Genomic DNA, 23,351 nt, shown 5'->3' on the forward strand with positions numbered 1-23,351 from the left:
ATGTCTGGCATGCCTTTGAATGGAGGCAAGGTATGGAAATAAAACCTGTAACCGTGGTGAGCGATATCCAATACCCATCTCTCTTGGGTAATAACACTGCAATTTTCTTTGAAAAGTGCCAGCCTTCCTCCCAAAGGTGCTGCCAGGCAGAAGGCTCTGGCAGCTGAAAAGGCAAGTCATTGGGTCTGCTTACGAAAGGACTGACCCCTGCCCTCACCAGAAGACTGGGCAGGCGAACTGCCTGTTCTAGGCCTAAAAGAACCTTGAGCTCTGCCCCTACCACGTCTAGATCTACCCCTAGACTGAGAATCATAAGAAGGATAAGTCCACCCCTTAGTAGGCCAATTTCTACTAAACTTTGGAGGCTGAACCTGCAAAAATCTTTAACAGTCTGCATAGACTTAGCCTTGTCCTCCATTTTCTTTAAAACTGTTTCCACAGGCACCAAACAACACATCAGATTGTAAAGGAGCATCTAAAATCCTTGTCTTTACATGTTCAGCTAAATTCTGATCCCTCAGCCAGGCGTGCCTGCGAAGAACAGAACCAGTGGCTGCCACCCTCGAAGAGGCCTGTACAGCATCAAAACCACATTGCAAGGAATGCTTACCCACCTGTTCAGAAACATGAACCAAATCCTGCAACTCTTTACACTCAATACCTTCCGCCAGAGCATCTACCGTAGACTTCAATTGTGAAAGGAGATAATTTTGGTATTTCAACATGTGAAACTGACAATTCAAAGCCCTCATGGCTAAAGTGGAAGAAGTATACACCTTTTTCCCCCATCTATCCAAAGCCCTTGCCTCTTTATCAGAAGGAACAGGATTTTTAACAACAGAAGCCTTAACCCCTTTAGGGCCCTGAGAAACAGTTTCTGGGTCTGCCCTAGGACTCTTAAAAAGATACTTATGAGCTTCAGGCACTCTATAATACCTGTCCGGTTTAACTGGGGCAGGAGGCAAAGAATCAGGGTTCAGGGAAGCTTCTGCAAAAACATCCTCTACCACATCCAGAACAGGAGGTATAGCTAAAGGCCTATGCTGGGGTAGAAACAAAAATTCGCTAAGCCTTTTCCTAGAATCAGAGAAATCTTGACCTTCCCATTTAAAATGCTCCCTCATGGAATGAAGAGTCTCTGAAAAGAAAAATCCTCAGGAGGAGAAGCCAAGGTGTAGAGTCATCTACATCAGAATCAGAATAAGGAGGATACTCCTGCAAGTCTTCAGCCGAAGACTCAGAAGCCTCCGAACACTGCTCAAAACTCTCAAGCTCAGGTTCCACCCTAGGCCTCTTATCAGGGGGGGGTAAAGAACCTCTAATCATAGTAATCAAATCTTCTGCCATTTTAAGCATATGTTTCTTAGGCAGAGACCCTGAAGAACTAGGGGAGACCCCCACTGAAGTTAACCCTGGCCGGCCTCTAGAAGGAGCCTTGGAAACAGAAGGGGAGGGCCTAACCACCTTAGGAAGGGAGGGGAGAACAGCTACCTGAGAAGCCCCTTCAGCCTGGCCTACCTTCTGAGAGGACACATCTTGTAACAGTAAAGTCTCTCCCTGAGAATCCAAAGGAACTTCTGGTAGAACCACCGGCTCCCCCGAGCCCTCTAAAGAACCGACGTCCGGGACAGACGGTTCTTCTACCCTAGGCTTCGCTGCTTTGTCTTTGCGCGTTTTAGACGAAGCGGGCGTCGGAGCATCCGACGGCATGTTGTAATTACAACGCTTCCCAAAAACTAACCTGGCACAATCTAATCTTCTCTTAATAGTGCGTTTGTTAAATCTAGCACAAGAGCGACAGCCAACAACGTCGTGCTCAGGCCCTAAGCAAGGTATACACAATGTATGGTAATCTCTATGAGGTATCTGTTTCCCACAAGAAATACAGTTATTCACTTTTTCTGACATCCGGTTAAATACTGAGGCAAGAAAAAACCAAAATATTCCCCAACGGGGTACTTAGCCAACTTTGATTCGGTCTGAAACTCCGACTTCAGAAAATTTCAGAACGCCAACCTGCACTCGCAATACTGCTTCCTCATCGGACCATGCGGCAAAAAAGACTGGGGATATGACGTCGGTCATGCGCATTTGTACCCTGACGTCCTGATGTCAGACAAATGCGCCTTGACCGACGTCAGCCTTATACTTTGGTATTCGGGCCGACTGGGACAGCGGACTACCCAAGTGTTAGGACTGCAGCAATGTGAGATGAAGAACATCATACCTAAACACACTAGTAATAGGTGACTCTATAGTCAGGCATAATGACGTCCCACTCACTAGGCTGGACAAGCAGAAGGTTACTGTTAGCTGCCTGTCGGGAGCCAGAATCTGCCACATAACACAAGCACTCAGGTCACTCCAGAACAAGTACAAATATGACTCTGTCATTGTTCATGTTGGTGTGAATGACCTGAGACGTACCTCCCTGGACTACATGAAGACAGACATGGAAGAGATATCTGATCATGTAGCCCAGGCTGGTATGACCCTGACCCTGAGTAGCATCCTGCCCTCACCAAGAATGATATCTCAGTATAAAGAAAAAATGATCAATTTCAACAATTGGCTAAGCTTCTGGTGTCATTCAAAGGGGATCCAGTGTCTGTCAGCCTGGGATGACATGCTCGACAAGCCGCGTTGCTTCGCAAGAGACGGTTTGCACCGGTCACCCCTAGGCTTTTGAATACTGGCCAAGGCTCTTGCTGCCCCCATAGTACCTTTTTTAGGCAAGGCTCAAAAGTCAAATCCACCTCCATAAACAGCACAATTAACAAAAAACTGAGGGTTATACTATTTAACATCAGGAGTTTACACCTCAAAATGCACACGCTCGAAGCACTCCTCAGTATGGAGAACGTTGACATCTGTGCAGTAACTGAAATCTAGTTCCAGGCTCCAGAGAGCACCCCAGCACTACCAAGCTACAACTCATACCACACGTTTTGGCCACAGAACACGGACCAAAACACAAAAGGAGGGGGTGTATCCATATTCATCAAGGATACCTACACCTGCAGGTTAGTGGCGCAGCATGATACCTCTGAGATCATCCATGTGCAACTAACATCGGGCAAATCTGTAATGCAAATTGTGGCCTGCTACAGATCACCCTCCATGACCTAGGACCACCACTCCACCTTTCTGGAGATACTGGAAAACATGAAGGTCCTACCAAACACCCTGATATTGGGCGATTTCAATTACCCTACCATTCACTGGGAAAACTACTCGAGTACAAATACCCAGGCCTAGCGCTTCCTGGAATTCATCAACTCAAATGCCCTGGAACAGCTGGTAAACTCCCCTACCAGAGGTGAAAACATACTGGACCTGGTCATCACCAACATGGGTGGCAGGTGTTCCACACCGGAGGTCAATCTGTCACTGGTTAGATCAGACCATAAACTAATCACTCTGGATGTCCAACACCCCACCACCACCCCCAACTAAGGAAACCACAGTAAAAAACTTTTCTAAAGCAAACTTAAGACAGAGGTGGTAAATTTCACAGCCCCCACGCTAAAGGATAACACTGCCCAAGATGCAGAAACCTTTACAAATGCACTCTATGAACATCTACAAGGATGCATGGATCGTGCCATCCCTAGCAAAACCAAGACTCACTCCTCTAAGAGAAGGAAACCAGTTTTGGTGGACCACTGCAATAAACAGGCTATACAATAGGAGGAGGAAACTAGTTCAGAAAAAAAGCAAATCCCAAGAAGGAAAGACATCCCTGATCAGTATCAGTAAGAAACTGAGGTCCCTCATGAAATCATCCAAGGCTAACTTCGAAAGAAAAATAGCCAAGGATTCAAAAGATAACCACAAAGCCTTCTTTAGCTATGTTAAGAATCTAAGTGGCAACTCGCAGATATGCACTGAACTAGTGCAAAATAGCACAAAATATACTGAACCTACTGATATTGCCAACATCCTGGCAGAGACATTCAGTGCAAACTTCACCCCCCTTTCACCTCCAAAAGGGCCCACAACAATACCGGAAAAGTGTAGTGTCCCAAAAATCACAGACGCACAGGTGAAAACAGCCCTTTCAAAAGCCAAAAACACAGCATCAATGGGACCAGATGGTGTCCCAGGCTGCGTCTTGCACGAACTACAGAACGAACTAACCCCCCCCACAGGCTAGGTGCCCATAAAATGGCACACAGCAACGGTTATTCCTCTCCACAAAGGAGGGGCCACAACTGACCCTGGTAACTATTGCCCCATAAGCCTGACTAGCCTGTTCTGCAAGGCTATGGAGCGCATCATCATGGAACTCTTTAACAAAGACATTGGGAACCTCCAAACACTTGACCCAACCCAGTTCTGCTTTGTTACGGGCAGATCATGCCTACTAAACCTGGTTGACTTCGAGACAGTCACCAAGGCCATAGACGAGGGAAAGGTGGTTCACACAGCCTACCTTAACCTCGCCAAGGCTTTCAACACCATTCCCCACTTGGGTATTACAGAAAAACTCACCAGCCTGAACATAAACCCCTATGTCACGAGATGGGTTGCCAACTGGCTTAGACAGACAGAACTCACACGGTAAGAATAGCGGGCTCCAGGTCCGACTCTAAACCAGTCACAAGTGGTGTCCTGCAAGGCTCGGTCCTGGGAACCCTACTGTTCGGCATATACTTCTCAGAAGTACAGGCAAACACAGGAGGACTACGGCTAAAGTTCGCCGATAACTGCAAACTGGGAGCCATAATTGACTCTCCGGCTGACACGGACATCCTCCAAAAGGGCCTTACTGAGACAGACACCTGGTGTCAAAGTCATGGCCTCAAGCTAAATGTCAAAAAATGCACAGTCATCCTGTTTGGGAAAAACAAAACACCCATGAATTACCACCTAGGTGGCAGCCCATTTAATACAGAAGAGATAATAAGAGATCTGGGGACCCAGGGTAGATAGTAATCTCTCCTTTGACAATCATATTGCCAAAGTAGTTAGGAAATCCTTCTATGTGGCCCATCTAATTACTAAAGGGTTCGCATCTAGAAATAAAGAGGTTATAGTGCCCCTCTACTCATCACTCATTAGATCCATCATAGAGTACAATGCCCCATTTGGGATGTACCTCACAAGACACTTCCAACAGCTGGAAAGACCACAAAAGTACCTCACCAAGAGGATTACTGGTCTCAAATATATGTCCTATGCAGCCTGACTGAAAAAATTCCGGCTGTACTCAGTGGCATATCGCTTACTCTGAGGTGATCTCTGCCTGACTTACAAAGCCATGTCCAACTCAGAATTGATGGGCATGCTCCACCTAAAGAAATCCAAGTCACTGTGATCCACTCGCTCTAGTGAGCTAAACCTCGCCACAACAATAAATAGAACATGCTGGAGGGATAGACTCCTGTCACACAGACTCCCATGGTTTGGAACAAAATTCCAAATTACATCAGGCAGAGCCCCTCACTAACACTCTTCAAGAGAAATCTTGACGAGTGGATGGGTAACAGAAAATACACCCCTGGGATCACTTCATTGGCTCTGCTTTCAGAGGATCAGTTAATTAATCAATGGGGTGGTGAAAGCAGACACACTCTGGCTAGGCTTTAAATGCCCTCGGGCAGATAGCCTAGTACCTACCTACGAACCTATGAAGAAATTCCTGTTGACATGATGCGTCTTGCTTGAATAGTTACTGAGATATCATAAGCTGTTTATGCAACATTACACAATTAATATTCACTGCCTTTATAGTGGGATATAAAATCCAATTTAAAGCATCAAATTGAATGAATGCTACTAATGTAAAGATTCATTTATCCTAAACAGTTTGTCATTTACAGTTTTATAGTAACACGTATGGTTCCAGAAATATGAATATTTGTTTGAACTGTAAAGTGATTAAGTTCATTTTTTTTAAAGGCTCAAGCCACACTGACTGGGAGTTAAAAATACACACTCAAAAGAGCTACACCAGAGAGAATGAGTTACTGTAGAATTGTCTGTCTTGACTTGGATGTGTCCTGACTGGACATCTGATGACTGCAACAGTGAAACACTAAGAACATGTATGCCTCAACAAAAGAATGGAAACCTGCAAAAAAAAAAGAAGCCAATTGGATCAGGGGAGGAGCCAAAAGTCAGAGAACTCCTGAGTGCTCTTAATTGTCAGTATCACACAGTTTCTACGTGTTAGAAAAGATGCGTCAATTCCTTCTTAGATAACTGACATGTTTCTTATATAATAAATTTGCTAAAAGTCATTCTGATTACAACATGTCTGATATTCAATCTAGCCAGAAGTACAGGCTTTGGTTATGTAAAAGGAACATGGAACGCACATTTTTTTGGTGTTTTTATTCAGATCACTAGGAATTCAATTAGAGAACACTGATCCAGTCAAACCACAATGGGACACTATATTAAGGAGTATGAAATCAACAGCAGAATGCAGAAGACGTTTTAAAAGAAACTACATTTAATTAAAATGCTTTCAACATGTGTGTGTGTGTGTGTAAATATATATATATATATATATATATATATATATATATACATATACACACACATATATATGTGTGTGTGTGTGTGTGTGTGTGTGTGTGTATGTATATATATATATATATATATATATATATATATATATATATATATATATATATATATATATATGTATATATATATATATGTATATATATGTATATATATATATGTATATATATATATATATATATATATATGGGCAATTATTAAGGAAAGGTGCATCTGTAACCATTACAGAAGCTTTGGTTCTGGAAATGACATTCAAGACAATAAAAAAGAGCATCCTGTATAAGGAAGAGAAGGGGGGGATAGGTCTGCAGAAAGGTACTAGGCATGTGGACCAGGAGATCACTGAAAAGCCTATCCCAAATTCTCATCTGCTCCAAAGCATTGTCAGTTAAAGTAACTGCAAAGTCACATAGTTGGGAAAAGGAATCAATTCCTGGATTACAGGAAGCAGTGCCTTAATCCTCTGCACTAACTGCCGAACTCTGTCTAATCAAGATAAACTTTGTGGTATTTTCAGGTCTTTAAATTTATGAACATAATACAAGGAGAAGAACATTTTAATAAATTATTGAACAGAAAATACAGACCACTGATAGAATGAAAAATTAAGGAGGAAGGGTACTTGTCTGCATGATTATAATAAAAATATATTGTTATAGAGCGAACATGCTGGACCAATTATTCAGTTCTGAACACAAAATGTAGGAACAACAAAGAAATATTACTGTGATTCGAGTAGGAAACTCTGATAAGAGAAAAAAGGCATTTTTGTTGACAAAAAAGTTTGTGCAATGAAACCAGAATGTGGCACTTCATCTAGAAATTTGTGTATAAAATATACCTGCTAAAGTGGAAGTTAAACAAAGTTGAGAAGACTGTTTTTAATGGATGCTTACTTAATGACTGTACTTAGGAAGAAACGTTTCTGGAATCTGATAATAAAAGAAATGTAATATAGGCAACTGAGGGAAATAATGAGCAGTATTACAAGTAATTATTATAGATGCATGTTAAAATGAAAGAGCAGGATGCTAGTGACTTGGCAGAAATGGAAAGGTAAATGGGGTACTATCTTACAAACAGCAGTGAATACTAAAGAAATGGGTAAATACTAAAATGGTCATATACATGATGGATTAAACAGTTCATGAAGATGTGTAATATGCCATATTTTCTTATTTTCTTCACTGTAATTTCAACTGTATCTGAATACTGCTTTGTTGATTAATGTACAGACATTAAGCATCCGGCGGTGTACACATTGCCTCTAGATGATTGCCACTATTGAAATGACACCCCTACCCCATGTGCAAAAAATGGGAAAAAGGGGTTGTGGATTTATGGATGGATGAATGAAGCATCCGCACACTTTGATAAATGCCATGTGATCTTTTACAGGCTTTATCTCAGGCTGCGGAGACCTCAGGTTAACATCTCATTCAAAGGAGGGCACCCCCCCCCCATGTTGAACTACCGTATCGGTACTGGAACAGGAACCCAAGCAGTCAGTGTGGGGATAGAAGCCAGAGCTATCCCACCTTTCTGGTGTCAAAAGGTAACCATATTCCCTTCTGAACTAGTGACACTGCTAAAAATGAACATAAAAGATAAATCTAAACAGCAAGGTTACAAGGACATTTGAGTATACAATTAGGAGGAATGCAAGACACATGGGGTAACAAGAACACTGAATAAAACTTGAGGTTAGAAATTGTTCTTTTCAAACAGTTTTTGGAGCCAACAGTGTAGCCACATGAAAGGGGACTAGAATCAGTAAGGATTCAATAAATACCCTGAAGAACACTAAAACAATAGGTAGTAAGATAACACAGTTCTGGAGAAAATGCAGAGGTGTTTAGGAGATTTCCTACTGAAAAATACATGTAACTAGTAAGAATGGTTACAACAAAAAAGATACACAGTTAAATACAGAGGGCAAGAAGGTTAAAGCAAAAAATGAAAACTTGCAAAATAAAAGATCTTCTGCAAATGTGCATGTGTGCGCACCCAAGGGTGTATACGGGACACCCACAGTGGCTATTATAGCTAGACTTCTTCAATATACCCAGGCTGAGACCATACATCTGCTCACAGAATATTAGTAGAAGTTGGTTCTACAACATATCAAAGCAGAGTGCTCAATGTATTTCACGAAAAAAAAAAAAAACATAATTTGGAAACTTGACTAAATGTGATGAAACAAAAAGCAGGGAATGAAAAGTCCACACTGTTCCAGAAACAAGGAGTGAGCGAATAGGAAAACAAGTTCAAACAAACTGACACAAACTGCTTTGTTTCTCAAAAGTTTTGAAAGGTTTATGAGGGCAGTTTTAGTATATACAGGCAACATAGATATACACTTACACTGAACAGCATACACGTTCTCATACACACACACACACACACACACACACACACACACACACACACACACACACACACACACACACAAAGCTTACTCATCACAATGTTATCTCCACAGTGCACATGAAGGTCTAGTTTATTACATATTAGCTGAAGAAAAATAAACATTCAGCACTACTTTCTTATTTTCATTTTACTGTATTAAAAAAAAAAAGGAAAAAATATTTAAATGCATTAAGACTTGACTGGGCGTGTACATATACAAGACATACATGAGAGGTTATTAAGTGGCTCAAAGCACAAAGCACATTTTATGTCATGTTCAAATACTGCAAAACAACCACTGGCTCATTTCCAAGAGTATTCCATTATACATTACTGTTGACATACTTGCTGACTGAAGTACTTTTTTTTATTTAATCTTTCTTTTTTACTTACCGTTAACTGTTTAGGCAGACTGTCAGCAATACGAGTTAATAATGACTTAGTAGGTTTTTCTGAGCACAGTAACACCAGACTAACATTCTTATCTCCCCGAAGTAACAACCCTTTTGCCAATACTCCAACTCTCATGACTCCTTTCAGTGCTCTGTAAACAAAAGAAATCTCATCAACGTTCATGTTTAAAAATATTCTTGTTCACAATAAAATATTTAATTGTCTAGGTTTACAATAAAGCAGAGATGAGTTTTACACTGTCGTTTTAATTCCCTCATTCTCTGGTTACATTCCTTTAGTATGAGACCACTGTTTTCAAGACAACCTGAAAAGAGGCATTGTGTCTAGTTGGTCTTATGTGATTAAAATCAACTACATAAAATAAATACTAGTATGTGCGCTTCAGTCTCCAAAGATACGTCAAAAGGTAGCTTGTTTTTACCATGATTCACCTACAACAAAATTACCAAGTTAAAATAATGCAAGGAGGTCAAAGTAACATTTTGACATACCTATCTCGATTACTCTCTTTTTTATCATCAACATCCTTGCCTTTGGTCTTTTCCAAGTCTGTAATGTTATCAGAGACAAGTTTCAGTGCCCGCTCAGTGATTGAGACTATCTTCTGCACTGCCTGCAATTCCTCTTCAGTTGGATAAATAGTAGCATGTTTGGTCATAACATAACGATCATCAGAGGAGTCTGGGCGGCGAGGAGGCTAATAAAATAAAAAAAAATAATCAAATATGCTCTTCAGTGCATACAATTTTGCACGACAACTTGCAAAGCTGGAGAACAAGTTCAAGTACACATTCAGATGAAAGGATCTACGCTAGCTGTAACAATGTACTTGCTTCTTACAGCTTACCATTACTATAAGACTTAAATTAACTTTGTATTCAGTAGCAAGCATTCTTTCTGCACAGTCTACTCCAAGCTTAGTACTGCATATACACCATTTGTGATCATCATTGAGAATTCTCAAGCAACTAAATCACTTCGGTATTAAATGTTAAAGACTGCAAATCTAGTAGAGGACAACTTTTTTAATTGGCCAACAGATAAACAGGGCCCTTAGACAAGCTTCATGTCACAGTGATTTCTTCTCTATCAGCACAAAGTACTTACCTTCAAGTTTTTTTTTTTTTTTTGTTAGAAGATGCACTAACCGTTTTAAAGAAGACTGCAAGAGGACCGACTGCCTTGCTCGGCTTAAATACAACTCTCAATAAAAGTATGTGCTCGGATTAAACACTGGTTTAAACTTCTAATCCTTCTAAGGACTAGGAAGAAAGATACATTCCTTAAAGATTTTCAAAAGCAACACTGTCAGCAAGTGCTACATTTTGAGCCTCTACTTAAATTTAAATTCAAGTGTGTTCATATGCTTAATACCTATACAACAACACAACAGAAGTCCAATATAGAAGTATCTATAAAATTAATAAGTGCACAAATGAATAAAAACAAGATGTAAAGGGCCACAAGATTATTACTATCAATGGACTGTTTAAAATCAGTGAGCACCGAGGAACATCCTGAAAACCATTTTAAGAATTTCCAAAGGTACAATTCATTGAAAAGGACTGTTCACCAGAAAAGTAAAGACACAACCTCAGAACCTTCAGCAATATAATGGGAGATGAGTACAAGGCTTTAGACAACTGATACAAGGCCAGTAGATCCTTGAGGGTGGGTTAAATCAGTTCATGCAGGACTATATAAAGTAGGACCACAATCTTAGAAATGATGCAAAATCAAACAGGTAAGCTAGTACGGACTATGCAGAACTGGTGTAAATATGATACACGGAAAACTCCAAAAAGTAGCCGCTCTATTGAGTTCTGCACCGACTGCCATTACTGATCAAGCAAAAAAATGCAATTACTTAACCACTTTGATAAATTTTATCTAACAAATGAAAACCTTGTTCTCATTTGGCATACAAGCCAAATCAGTCAATCTGTCTGGATAAGGCATGCCTACATGACACCGAGTCATCTGCAACTATGCAATGCAAGTAAAACAGATTTCCTCTATTTTTTCCTTTATAAATTACTGAGAGTTGTAATATCCAGTTCAGTGTTTTACTTGAAGCAGCTTTAAGCATAAAAGATCTGTTTATAAATAACCTCTGCACAGATGTGAAACTAATGTATTATGCATTTCAGGGGCTACAACTCAATCTACTGTTGCAGAAGGTTGTTGTTGTGTCTTTCGGCTTTTCCTGGTTAGGGGTCGCCACAGCGGAACTCCGGTCCGCTAATGATTGGTAGTTGATTTTTACGTGCCGAGTTACCAGCCCTGACACACAACCTTCAACGAAGGTACGCCCATTCATGCATGTCTCCACGCAGAAGACGCTCTAGCTGAGAATCGAACCGGACAGCGTCTTACTGTGAGGTGACAATGCTACCGCAGCACCACCACCGCTCAAAACAGAGATTCTGAAGCCAAACATTTAACACTGGGCAAAAGGTGGACTCAAAAGGATCTAATTAAGTCTCTCCTGCGTAAATTTAAGGTCTCATAAAGGAACAAGAAGCACATGGGGCAGTCTTAGTTTAAACAACTCAGTCAGGAACAGATTAACTGAAACAAAGATAATGAAGTAAGTCAATACAAGAAGACTATTACTGTTGGTACAATGCGTCTGTGTGTGTAAGTCAATCCTGAATAACAAAAGTAATCGTGAACACAGTAACACGCTAAGGTTAGAGCAGCAGGAACCAGGTGCAATGATGTTACTTACAGTCCTAGAAGAAATCTTCTGCTACTTAACTATATAACATTTCCTAATAGCTGGCTACAGTCCTTTAACATATGCAGCACTCATACCTCTCAACCTCTTGGCACAAGAATTATGGACAAAGTCAAAAATAATGGGAGGACAAAAGCCCCCAAAATTGGGACAGATTTTAAACACTGTTCTTATAAACTTAGAAAGTTGCTAGAACAAGTTTTACACTGCCATGTATTTTCTGAAGGATATGAAGAAGTCTAAAACTTAAATGTCTGTCATTTAGTGACTTCAGTCCTCAATGATTTCTGTAAAATTCTGGATAGTTGAAAAGTATGTCAGTATCTCATTTGACAATGTACTCTCTATTTGGAGTTACGATGCAATCGGATGCACCCATCATGCTGTGAGTTTCAAAGATGCTGGGCTGGGGTGATATACTTCCCCTCTCCTACTGGGGTAAGAAGTGCAAGGGGTAAGTGACAGTCTCCATGAAGGTTTGAATATAATCTGGAGCTGAAGTTATATCCACAGACTTCTTTACCAGTATAGGGTTCCAAGAATTAATTTTATCTGCTCCAATCTGCATATGAGTAATTGGGGAAAATGTACAAAGGAAACCTTAATTCCATCTGAAGAAAAAGGCATTTGCATTGTACTCTTTCTCTAATAGTCGCCTTGTGCACAGTACTGGCTGCTGAGCACTGTTTTGGACTTTTCCCACAGGACACCAAAGACCAGCTGATCAGGCTCTTAACTGCCCAAACACAGCTGGTCAAAATCGCCTCTTATGGCAAATCAAAGGCACTGCATGGTCATTGTTTCCCAGGAGCTAGACATGACCTAAAAATGTAAAGGTTTCAACCGGTATGCAGAAACCACAGTGAAAAAGGTGCAGTCCATCTCTGGCAAAGCAGGACACCCTGTCAGCCATCTCATTCCATGCTAACATATACTATTCTCCCCTGAGAATGACACCAGTTACAAAGCCAATCTTTAAAGTCAGTTATTTTGCCTCTGTATTGTGATACTATCATTTTGGTGATGGCAAAATACCATTTAAGATTACAGTGTTTCCTTCCTCAGATACATGTAGAGAGAGATCCAGCATATGTCTCTGCATCTCTTCCATGGAAGATTAAGATTATTCACCCCCCACATGGGCAACTACAAAGTCGTATTCATGGTTTGGATGAAGGAACAAGCTTAAGGTCACCTGCTTCTTCTCTAGCCAAGGGAAGACAGAATTTGCATGTCTAATTACTAAATCACCAATAATGGGGACTTTACTTTAGGAAGTTGCAGGTCTTATGAACCTTGTGCGTACACACCTATAGCACTGAAGACCACCCTGTAAAAACAAGTGAGGATGCAGGTGCTGGTATAATAATGTGTCTATGTGGAATACGTGATGCATCTACAAGGCTTACATAAAAACTTCTCTATTACGTCAATGTATGCTTAACAATACTGGTGAAAAGTCAGAGGTTGATCGCCAATGTAAGTATTTGCACCTCTCACAAACAGTGTCATTGTTTACTGGGATTAAAAGCTTATCAACAAGCATGTGACTTTTGCTGCACTGCCTCAATGGGCCAAACTGCAAGCAAGCTTGCTACAAAAGGGGCTACAGCAAACAATGAAACCATGATGCAGAAATAAGTGAAGGATTCAGGAAGACCAGCATAATGGTTAAAAGTGCTGCAATAACTTGGGGGCAAACCATTAATCTGTAACACTAGACAATCGGGAACTAAACAATCATCATAGTATTGACAAAGACAAAACAAACACTCGGCAAACTGTAGTAACTTCATCTAGCTGGTCATCCAAGCTGAGACTAGAGTTAGGTAAACAATCATTAACTCTGCTAACAATAGGAACACAAAAACTTCCAAGAACTTCAAAGTAGATGGACAAGTTAAGGCAACAGCTGAACACACTACCAAGTGAGTTAGCTGGCATGACAGTTAAAGTACAACAGGGGAATATGAGCAACAACAATAACTCAAACAGTTCTATGGGTAGAAAAACAAACTGAGCAACAGTAACAATATAAATTAATAACTTGAACACATTAAAAATATGTCAAATACACAAGTTTATCACATCAACAATAAATCAAGCACAGTGAAAAATCTATTATGGCTAGAACAACAAATTAGATTCAACAGTCACAGGAACATAGCTCAGTGACAGCTGTAACTCGGGTACACTAAAAATAACAGTACCTTTATGCAACCAGGAAAAATAAGTTATGTACTCACTGTAACGTTCCATGTGTGTTGTCCATCTCGCCTTCATTCTTAGCAGGTTGGGTTTGGATCCGATCCTCAGATCTGACTCGGCCTTATACACCAGCTTGAGATCTTTCACTAGCTCGTGGCTATCCCCTATATCCCATCATGCACTAGGAGAGTGCCTCAGAACTTGTTTGCAGCTACATAAAATAATTCCATACTAAGATAGCTTTAATATTTAATAGAGCATCCAAAAAGGTCAGAGAACATTAGTAGCCAATTGTATTAACTCGGTCTTCCAGGAGCAAAATGCTGGGGGAAGGAGGGTGGGATGTAAGAATGAAGGTGAGATGGACAACACACATGAAACGTTATGGTGAGTACATAACTTCTTTATGTGACAGTCTCCATGATTATGTGCCTTCATTCTTAGCAGGTTGGGACAGCATCCCTAGCAACATCTTTCTTGGGTGGCTTAAGGGAGAATAATTCTTCAGAACTGTGGAACCAAAGCAGGCCCTGTTCCTGGAGGCCAAATCGACTTTGTAATGAGTGATAAAGGTATATGGTCTTGCCCATGTTGCTGCACCACAAATGGTATCAATGGGCAGTGTAGCCTTAAAGGCAAAATAGGTTGCAATTGCCCTTGCAGAATGAGCTTTTACTTTATGGGAAAGATCTTTGTTTTGAGATTTGTAAACAAAGGTTATTCAATCTAAGAGCCATTTTGAAAGTGTCACTTTAGAAACTGGAGCACCTTTCCTTGAATCTGAAAAGGATACAAATAGTTGGTCAGAAAAAGTCCTTTGTTATATGTAAGGAGAAGCGTAATTGTCTATGTACATCTAATTGGTGCAGCATGCATTCTGCCTTATTTTCATAGCAAGGGAAAGCACTGGTAGCTCTATGGATTGGTTCAAATTATAGTCTGAACATACTTTGGGTAAAATGGAGGGGTTTGTTTGGAAGGATACTCTGTGTCTGTGTGAAAAATCATGTAGGGGGGGGGGGTTTATTGACGAGGCTTGCAGCTCTGACACCCTTCTAGCAAAAGTATAGCTATCAAAAGAATAGTTTTCCAGGACAAATATTTGAGATCGCAGGATGATGCTGGTTCAAATGGGGACGGGACTAAACGGGATAAGACAAAATTTAAGTCCCATGGTGCTGGAGGGTCTCTAATAAGTGGTCTTAATAAAAAGGTACAGTTAAGAAAGGCTTTGCATAGTCTGTGTGACATAATATTGAGGCCTGATTCACCTAAATGGAAACAGGATATCACCGCTAACAGAACTCTAATAGTAACTGCTTCTGTCCCTTCATTGAACAGATTTGTCAAAAATTCTAGAACAGAAGCTACTGGGGCAGAAAAAGTATCAATGCTATTTTCTGAAGCCCATGAAGAAAACCTTTTCCATTTGCTTGAATATATCTTTCTTGTTGGAAGGCTTATGAGAAGAAATAAAGATTTGTTTTAATGAAGAAGACAGGTTAGGGAGCCTGGCTATGGTTGGAATTGGAGCAGCCAAGCTGTCAACTTGAAGGACTGAAGAGATGGATGGAGCGTTCCTGATACACGAGTCAGAAGGTCTGGAACTGGGTGCAAAACCCAAGGGCTCCTCCTGAAGATGAGGCCACAGGAAGGAGAACCAGACTTGATGAGGCCAGTAAGGGGTGATGAGTATCAACTCCCTTCCCAAGCAATTGGTTCTATGAAGAACTTTGGGTATCAATGGAAAGGGAGGAAAGGCATAGAGGAGACCTGAGGGCCAATCGTGTGTAAGTGCACCCCTTGGTGACTCCCCTGGAAGGGGGATAAGGGCAAAGTAGTTGCTGCATTTGGCATTCATTGATGTGGCAAAAGGGTCGAAGCAAGGCTGGCCCCATTTGCAGGAAAAACTTTTCCGCTGCTTCCTGTTTTTGGGACCACTCATGAGGCATCAGAATCACTCTGCTTAGTCTGTCTGCTATCACGTTGGATCTCCCCGGGATGTGCATTGCTATCAGAAAGCACTGGGAGGAGGTCACCCACTGTCATACTCTCACAGGGCCTCCTGGCAAAGGGTGTAAGATCTGGTTCCTCCTTGTTTGTTTCTGTACCATACTACTGACATGTTGTCTGTCTGTATTGCAATTGTTCCCAGTCGAAGAGAGTCTTGGAATGCTTGCAACCCTAGAAGCACCACTCTTCACCTCTAGGACACTGATGTGCAAATGGGCCTCGTTATCCTGCCAAAGTGCCTTGAACTGTCTTTCTCAGATAATGCCCCCCCCATCTGAGAAGTGTCTGTGGTCACTGTGGTCAAGGGTTGGGGGAGTACAAACGGTCGACCTACTTTCACTTGAGTTGAGTAAAGCCACCAACTAAGGTCTTTTTTGCAAGATTCCGTTATCAATATCTTGCGGGACATAGGTAGTTGCTGCATTGACCACTGAGTGGACAGTAACCACTGAAGAATTCTCATGTGCAGACTTGATACCGGGATCAAGGTTATTGCTGCTGCCATGGTTCCCAAGACTTTTACGACTATCCCTGCTTACGCTCTTTTCTTGGAAAGAAGACTTGAAACTTGATGTTTCATAACTTGTACCTTTTCTGGAGGGAGTTTGGCTATCATCTTTGCTGTACTTAGTCCTGCTCCTATAAAAATTATATTCTGAGGGGGCAGCAAGGCAGATTTTTCATAGTTTACTGTGATCCCTAATTGAGAGCAGATCCCTAATTGAGAGCAGAGATGCAAAGTGGAGTCTCTTGTTTTTGTTAGTAGATGCTTGGTGGTGGCAGTTAGGAGTTAGTCGTCTAGGAAACACTCGGAATCTTAGGCGTTTCAAGTGAGCTGTGACTACTGCCATACATTTGGTAAACACTCTGGGGCTGCAGTGAGGCCAAAGGGCAGAGCCTGAAAAGTACAGTTGTATACACTTACCATAAATGTAGACGTTCGAGTGTATTCACTGTTGCAGTCATCACCTGTGGGTTATCCCTGCTGTGGTAGCCCTCGGCCGGCCCGAATACAAGAGTCAATGTTTTTGTGCACCGGCTGCTGTCACCTGTAGTCTGACGTCAGGGTCATCAGTACTATAAAGCAAGGCAGCCGACGTTATTACATTAAGGTTTTCTTGCCCAAACCCGTCAGAAGCACAAGGGAAAAGAGAGAAGTGGTCCTAGTGACTAAGAGACACCTTGGGAAGCATGTGTCCCCATAGGGGAAGATGTTAAAAGGGGGATGGAGGGAGGGAAACCAAGACTGCAACAGTGAATACTCTCGAACATCTACATTTATGGTAAGTCTATACAACTGTACTATGTTCTTCGTGTTTCACTGTTGCAGTCATCACCCGTGGGAGGATTCCCAAAGCTGAGGTAAAGGGTGGAAGGATAAGTAGAGTCCTAGGTATGGGTCAGGAGGCCCTGCAGAATTGCAGAGGCAAACCCTGCCCTAGACTTAGAAAAGAGAGGTAGGTGGTAATGCTTTGTAAAGGCATGGACAAAGGTCCAGGTGGCCGCTTCCAAAATGTCCCTGGTAGGTACTCCTCTGAGAAAGGAAGTGGAGGTTGCCCTAGTGGAGTGGATATGGAGCGACTTAGGGTTTTCCATGTAGTCTGTAGCAAAAATGGATACAGTGTGAAATCCATTTGGAAATGGTTTGTTTGGAGATGGGCTTCCCCTCTGCCCCTGGGGCAAAGCTTACAAGAAGCTGGTCAGTTTTTCTGAATGGCGTAGTGCAGTCCAGACAGTATCTTGAGTTGTCTGTGCACGTCTAGTGAGTGTAGAATTCTTTCCCCCTTGTTAAAAGGGTTGGGAAAGACGGTGGGAAGGTGTATAGCCTGGTTAAGGGTCACATCAGATACCACCTTGGACATAAAGGAGGGATTAGTCCTCAGGGAGACTCTGCCTGTATGGAAAATTATGAAGGGCTCGACAGCCAATAGAGCTTGAAGTTCTGAGACCCTTTTGGCTGAGGTGATAGCTAGTTTGAAGGCAGTCTTCCAGGAGAGGTATTTCAATTCTGTTGAAGCAGCAGGTTTGAAAGGAGGTAAGGTTAGTTTCTCTAACACACAATTCAGGTCCCAGGGTGGAGTAGGAGGTCTTCTGGGAGGCCTGATATTAGAAGCTCATCTGAGGAATTGCTTAATCAAAGGATGAGAGAAGAGGGGAGGGTCTGAATCATAACGGGCAGAGACGGCCGAGGCATGGATTTTAATAGAGGAGAAGGAGAGGCCACTATTGAACAACTCTGCTAAGTAATCCAGGATGAGAAGGATGGAAGGTTGGGAGGTACTGCCCCCTTTTGATTGTTTCCAGGAGCAGAATCTTTTCCATTTTCCTGCATAAGATTTTCTTGTGCTGGGCCTTCTGACCTCTGTGATAACACCCAGGACCTGTTTGCTTAACAGTAACTTCTTGTTAGTTTTTAGTGTATAAGCCACGCTGAAAGTTTAAGAGTCTGTAGGTATGGGTGCAGTACCTTCCCCCTCTCCTGGGTCAAGAGGTCTGACCTTAGAGGAAGCAGCTTCGGGGGCTGTAAGGGCAGACTGCATAGTAAGGGGTATCAATGCTGTCTGGGCCAATTTGGAGTGATGAGGATGGCCTTTGGTCTCTCCTCTCTTATTTTGATAAGAACCTTGGGAATAAGGGGCAGAAGAGGGTATGCATACACAAAGAGGGAGCTCCAGGGGAAGGTCAGGGCATCCACCTTCCATGCTAGATGGTGATGCTCCCTGGTACAAAACTTGTCCAGCTGGTGGCTGAGGTGCGAGGCAAAGAGGTCCACCTCTGAGGTCCCCCACTCCTGGGTGATTTCCAGAAAGATTTCTCTGTGGAGCTGCCATTCATGGGGGTCCAGTAAGTTTCTGCTTAGGTGGTCTGCCAGTGTGTTGTTAATCCCTGGTAAGTACTGGACAATTAGGTGTAGACCCATGGAGGTGGCTGTAAGCCAGAGACTCATGGCTAACCTGCACAGGGGGTAAGACTGGGTGCCCCCCTGCTTGTTGATGTTCCACATTACTGTGATGCTGTCTGTTTTTATAAGGAGGACCCCTGGCCTGAGATGGTGTTGGAAGGAAGTCAGAGCATTTTGCGCTGCCATAATTTCTTTTTGGTTGATGTGCAAGTGAAGTTGCTGGGCATTCCAAAGGCCTTGGATACACCTGGCTGCTAGGTGAGCGCCCCAAGCTATGCCTGAGGCATCGGTGGTGATGGTCTGGCCGAAAGGACAGAGGATGAGGGGAAGACCCTTGTTCATGGCACAGGCCTCTGCCCACCAGAGAAATTCTTCCCTTATGCAAGGGATCAGTGGGGGAGAGTTGTCTCTAGGGACTGAGAGTGCTGACACCAAAGGTTCTTTAAGTACCACTGAAGCTTTCTCATGTGAAGCCCGGCAAGAGGGATGAGAAGGATGTAAAATGCCATGTATCCCAGGGCTTGCAGGAACAGCCTTGCAGTGAGATGACTTCTGGAAGCCAGCTGGGTGAACTATTGAGGCAGGAAGCTCTGCTTTCCTGGGGATAGGAAGGCCATTAGGGTGGCTGTGTCTAGCACAGCTCCCAGGAAAACAATTTTCCTGGTGGAGTTTTGCTTTGATTTTTTCTCAGTGATGGTGAACCCTAGGAAAGTTAGGAGTTTTTTTTGACAAAGACAGGATCCTGGAGCAACTTTTCTTTGCTGTTCGCCTGAATGAGGCAGTTGTGCAGGTAAGAGTAAATCTGTATAATTCTCTGTCTGCAGAATGCTATAGCTGGGGACAAGCATTTGGTGAACACTCTGGGAGCAGTAGGATAAGCCAAAGCGCAGTGCAGAGAAAAGCTGCTGCAAGGTTAGCATTTTGAATCTGGGTACCACTAAGGAGGTGTTCAGTTTAGATAGATCCAGGATGGGGCGCCAAGTGCCCTCTTCTGGGAACAAGGAATAGTCTGGAGTAAAAACCTTTTCCTGTTTGATCCAGAGGGACAAGTTCTACAGCCCCCTGGTATATTAGTTTTTACCTGTTTTAATGCCTCTGCCCACTGGTTTTGGTGGAGGTCTGGGTGCCCTCTTGGAATAGGGAGTTCACTGGAGGAGAATCTGTATCCCTGAGAAATTTTTAATACCAATTGGTCCTTGGTTACAGAGACCCAACTGTCCTTTTGAAGAGGGTGAGCCTTCCTCCTAGTTTTAGATGAGTGAAAGGAGGGCAGAGGGGGGAGGGAGAGTCATTGTGAGTGCTTACCATAGAAGCTTGGCTTAGAACTCCCTGCCTTAGAGGCAGAAGTGGTCCACTGTTTGCTTCTTTGCTGGCCCTGGGATGGGGCCTGGATGTCCTGTCCTTGCGGGGGTTAATTTGGCCCTGTCTGCTGGGAGCAGGGAAGGACCAGTGCTTAGAGGGGAAGTTCCTGCTGAATCTGGGAGGTTGAACTTGAAAGAAATCTTTTACTGTTTGCATACATTTTGCTTTGTCTTCCATCTTTTTAAACACCTCTTCTACTTTTCCCCCAAAAAGACGTTCCTTATCTAGGGGTGCATCAATAAGTTTAGACTTGACATGACCAGGGAGAGGTTGTTCCTTCAGCCATGCATGTCTTCTAATAACAGATTCTGTCACTGCTGCTCTGCTAGAAGCTTCTAGGGCGTCATCCACACTGTAATGAGTGCCTGACCACTTGAGAAGCAGAGTGTAGTAATTCTGCCAGCTCTTTTGAGTTGGCACCGTCAGGAGAGGTAGCAATCTCCTGTTTTAATTGTTTCAAAGTGTGTTATTTTAACATATGAAATTAACAACTGAGAGCTCTGATAGCAAAGGTTGCAGAGGTGTATACTTTCTTACCCCATCTGTCCAGAGCTCTGGAGTCTTTGTCAGAAAGTACAGTTGTGTACACTTACCATAAATGTAGATGTTCGAGTGTATTCACTGTTACAGTCATTACATTTGGGTAATCTGCTGGCAGGTTGCCCTCAGCTGGCCTGATTAACAAAGTCTTGGGTCCTGCGTCGGTTGCTGTCCCTTCTTCCATGACATCAGGTCGTCAGGGGTATAAAACATGCAGCCGACGCCATTTTCATCAGTTTTTCTTGCCCCAGATGTCAGGTGCCCCCCAAATGAGGGCAAAATATATATAGTTATATATGCATGTAATTTAGAACACAAAAACTATACCTCCAAACACAACAAAAAGGCTTTTGAGCATAGTAAAGGAAAGAAGAGGTATAAAGAGAGAAACGTAGGGGGCTGGCGGGTGGGTAACCAGGACTGCAACAGTGAATACACTCGAACATCTACATTTATGGTAAGTGTACACAACTGTACTATGTTCTTCGTGTTTCACTGTTGCAGTCACTACATTTGGGTAGAATCCCAAAGCTATGGATGGGAGGATGGAATTATACAGCATTAGGAGCAGCTATAAGGCCCTGCAGGACAGCAGTGGCAAAGCCTGCTCTGGATTTAGAGAAGAGAGGTAAATGGTAATGTTTGGTGAACGTATGAACTGAGCTTCAGGTAGCAGCTTCTAGAATGTCTCTGGTAGGAACCTCTCTGAGAAAGGCTGCTGAAGTAGCTGCAGCCCTGGTGGAATGGGATCGGATCCCCTTGGGGACAGGTTTACCATGATGCATGTAGCAGAAACGAATACAATTGCTTATTCATTTTGAAATAGTCTGCTTTGAAATAGGTTTTCCCTCTGCCCCTGCAGCAAATGCCACCAGTAGTTGCTTCGATTTTCTTAGAGATTTTGTCCTGTTTAAGTAGAATCTTAGTTGTCTGTGTACATCCAATGAATGCAGAATCCGCTCCCCCTTGTTCTGTGGATTTGGGGAAAAAGTTGGCAGATGAATGGTCTGATTAAGAGCCACACTAGATACCACTTTAGGCATGAAGGATGGATTGGTCCTGAGCGACACCCTGTCTGGGTAAAAAATAATAAAAGGCTCCACTGCCATGAGAGCCTGCAGTTCTGAAATTCTTCTAGCCGAAGTGACTGCTAAGAGAAAAGCTGTCTTCCAAGAGAGAAATTTTAAGTCTGCAGTAGCAGCTGGCTCAAAAGGAGGTAGGGTGAGCTTTTCCAACACAAAATTGAGATCCCATGCCGGAGGTGGTGCTCTCCTGAGAGGTCTTAAATTTTTGGCCCTCAGAGATACTGCTTTAGCAGGGGATGAGAAAAGAGAGGAGGCCTCTGTGTTGTAATGAGCTGAAATGGCAGAGGCATGGATTTTTATGGAAGAGAAAAATAGGCCCTTGTGAAGCATCTCACTTAAATATTGCAGAATCTAAAGAATATTGGGCATTGCTGTGCTTATTCCTTGTGCCTGGTTCCAGGCACAGAATCTTTTCCATTTATCAACATAAGATTTTCTAGTACTAGGCCTTCTAGCCTCCAAAATGACATCCATCACAGGTTTGCTGAGAGATGTAACTGGTGAAATTAGTTGATTAGCCATGCTGCAAGTTTCAGAGTTTGGAGCTGAGTGTGCAGAATTTGATAGTTCTGCTGAGACAGTAGATAAGGTGTCTGAGGCAGGTGCCACGGTGGAAGGTGTAACATACTGCGTAGGAGAGGGTACCGGTGTTGGTGAGGCCAGTCTGGAGCAATCAGAATCATTTTTTTTTCCTGTCTGACTTTTATTAATACCTTGGAGAGCAAAAGCAGAGGGGGAAAGGCGTAGACTGATAAGTTTTTCCAGTTGAAGGATAGAGCATCCACTTTCCAAGCTTTTTTGTGATGGCTTCTTGTGCAGAATTTGTCCAGCTGATAGTTTTGGGGTGAGGCAAAAAGATCCATGTCTAAGCTCCCCCATTTGCGTGTCAACATGCTGAAGATTTGTGGATCCAGTTTCCATTCTTGTGGGTCCATAAGATTTCTGCTTAGTTCGTCTGCCAGAGTATTTAGCTTTCCTGGCAGGAGCTGATCTTGTAGATGTATTTGGTAAGTTAAGGCTGTGTTCCACAAAGCCATGGCTAGTCTGCAAAAGGAGTAGGAATGGGTACCCCCCTGCTTGCTTATGTACCACATGAAAGTGGTGTTGTCCATCTTTATCAGTAGTTGTCCAGGATGAAGAAAGT

At 42.5% G+C, this 23,351-nt stretch overlaps 1 protein-coding gene across 1 annotated transcript in view; it reads right to left on the reverse strand.

Moving 5' to 3' along the window:
- ZFR (zinc finger RNA binding protein) overlaps positions 1–23,351 on the reverse strand; it is a 1,793,456-nt gene that overhangs the window by 410,831 nt on the left and 1,359,274 nt on the right. The window contains exons 21-22 of the mRNA XM_044085369.1: positions 9,849–10,054; positions 9,337–9,487 (exon numbers count right to left, since the gene is read on the reverse strand). Coding sequence (XP_043941304.1) covers positions 9,337–9,487; positions 9,849–10,054 — 357 coding nt within the window. The remainder of the gene's footprint in view (positions 1–9,336; positions 9,488–9,848; positions 10,055–23,351) is intronic.

This window comes from Protopterus annectens, chromosome 1.part1 (genome assembly GCF_019279795.1).
Source record: "Protopterus annectens isolate FY-2018-M chromosome 1.part1, PAN1.0, whole genome shotgun sequence".
Taxonomy (NCBI): domain Eukaryota; kingdom Metazoa; phylum Chordata; order Ceratodontiformes; family Protopteridae; genus Protopterus; species Protopterus annectens.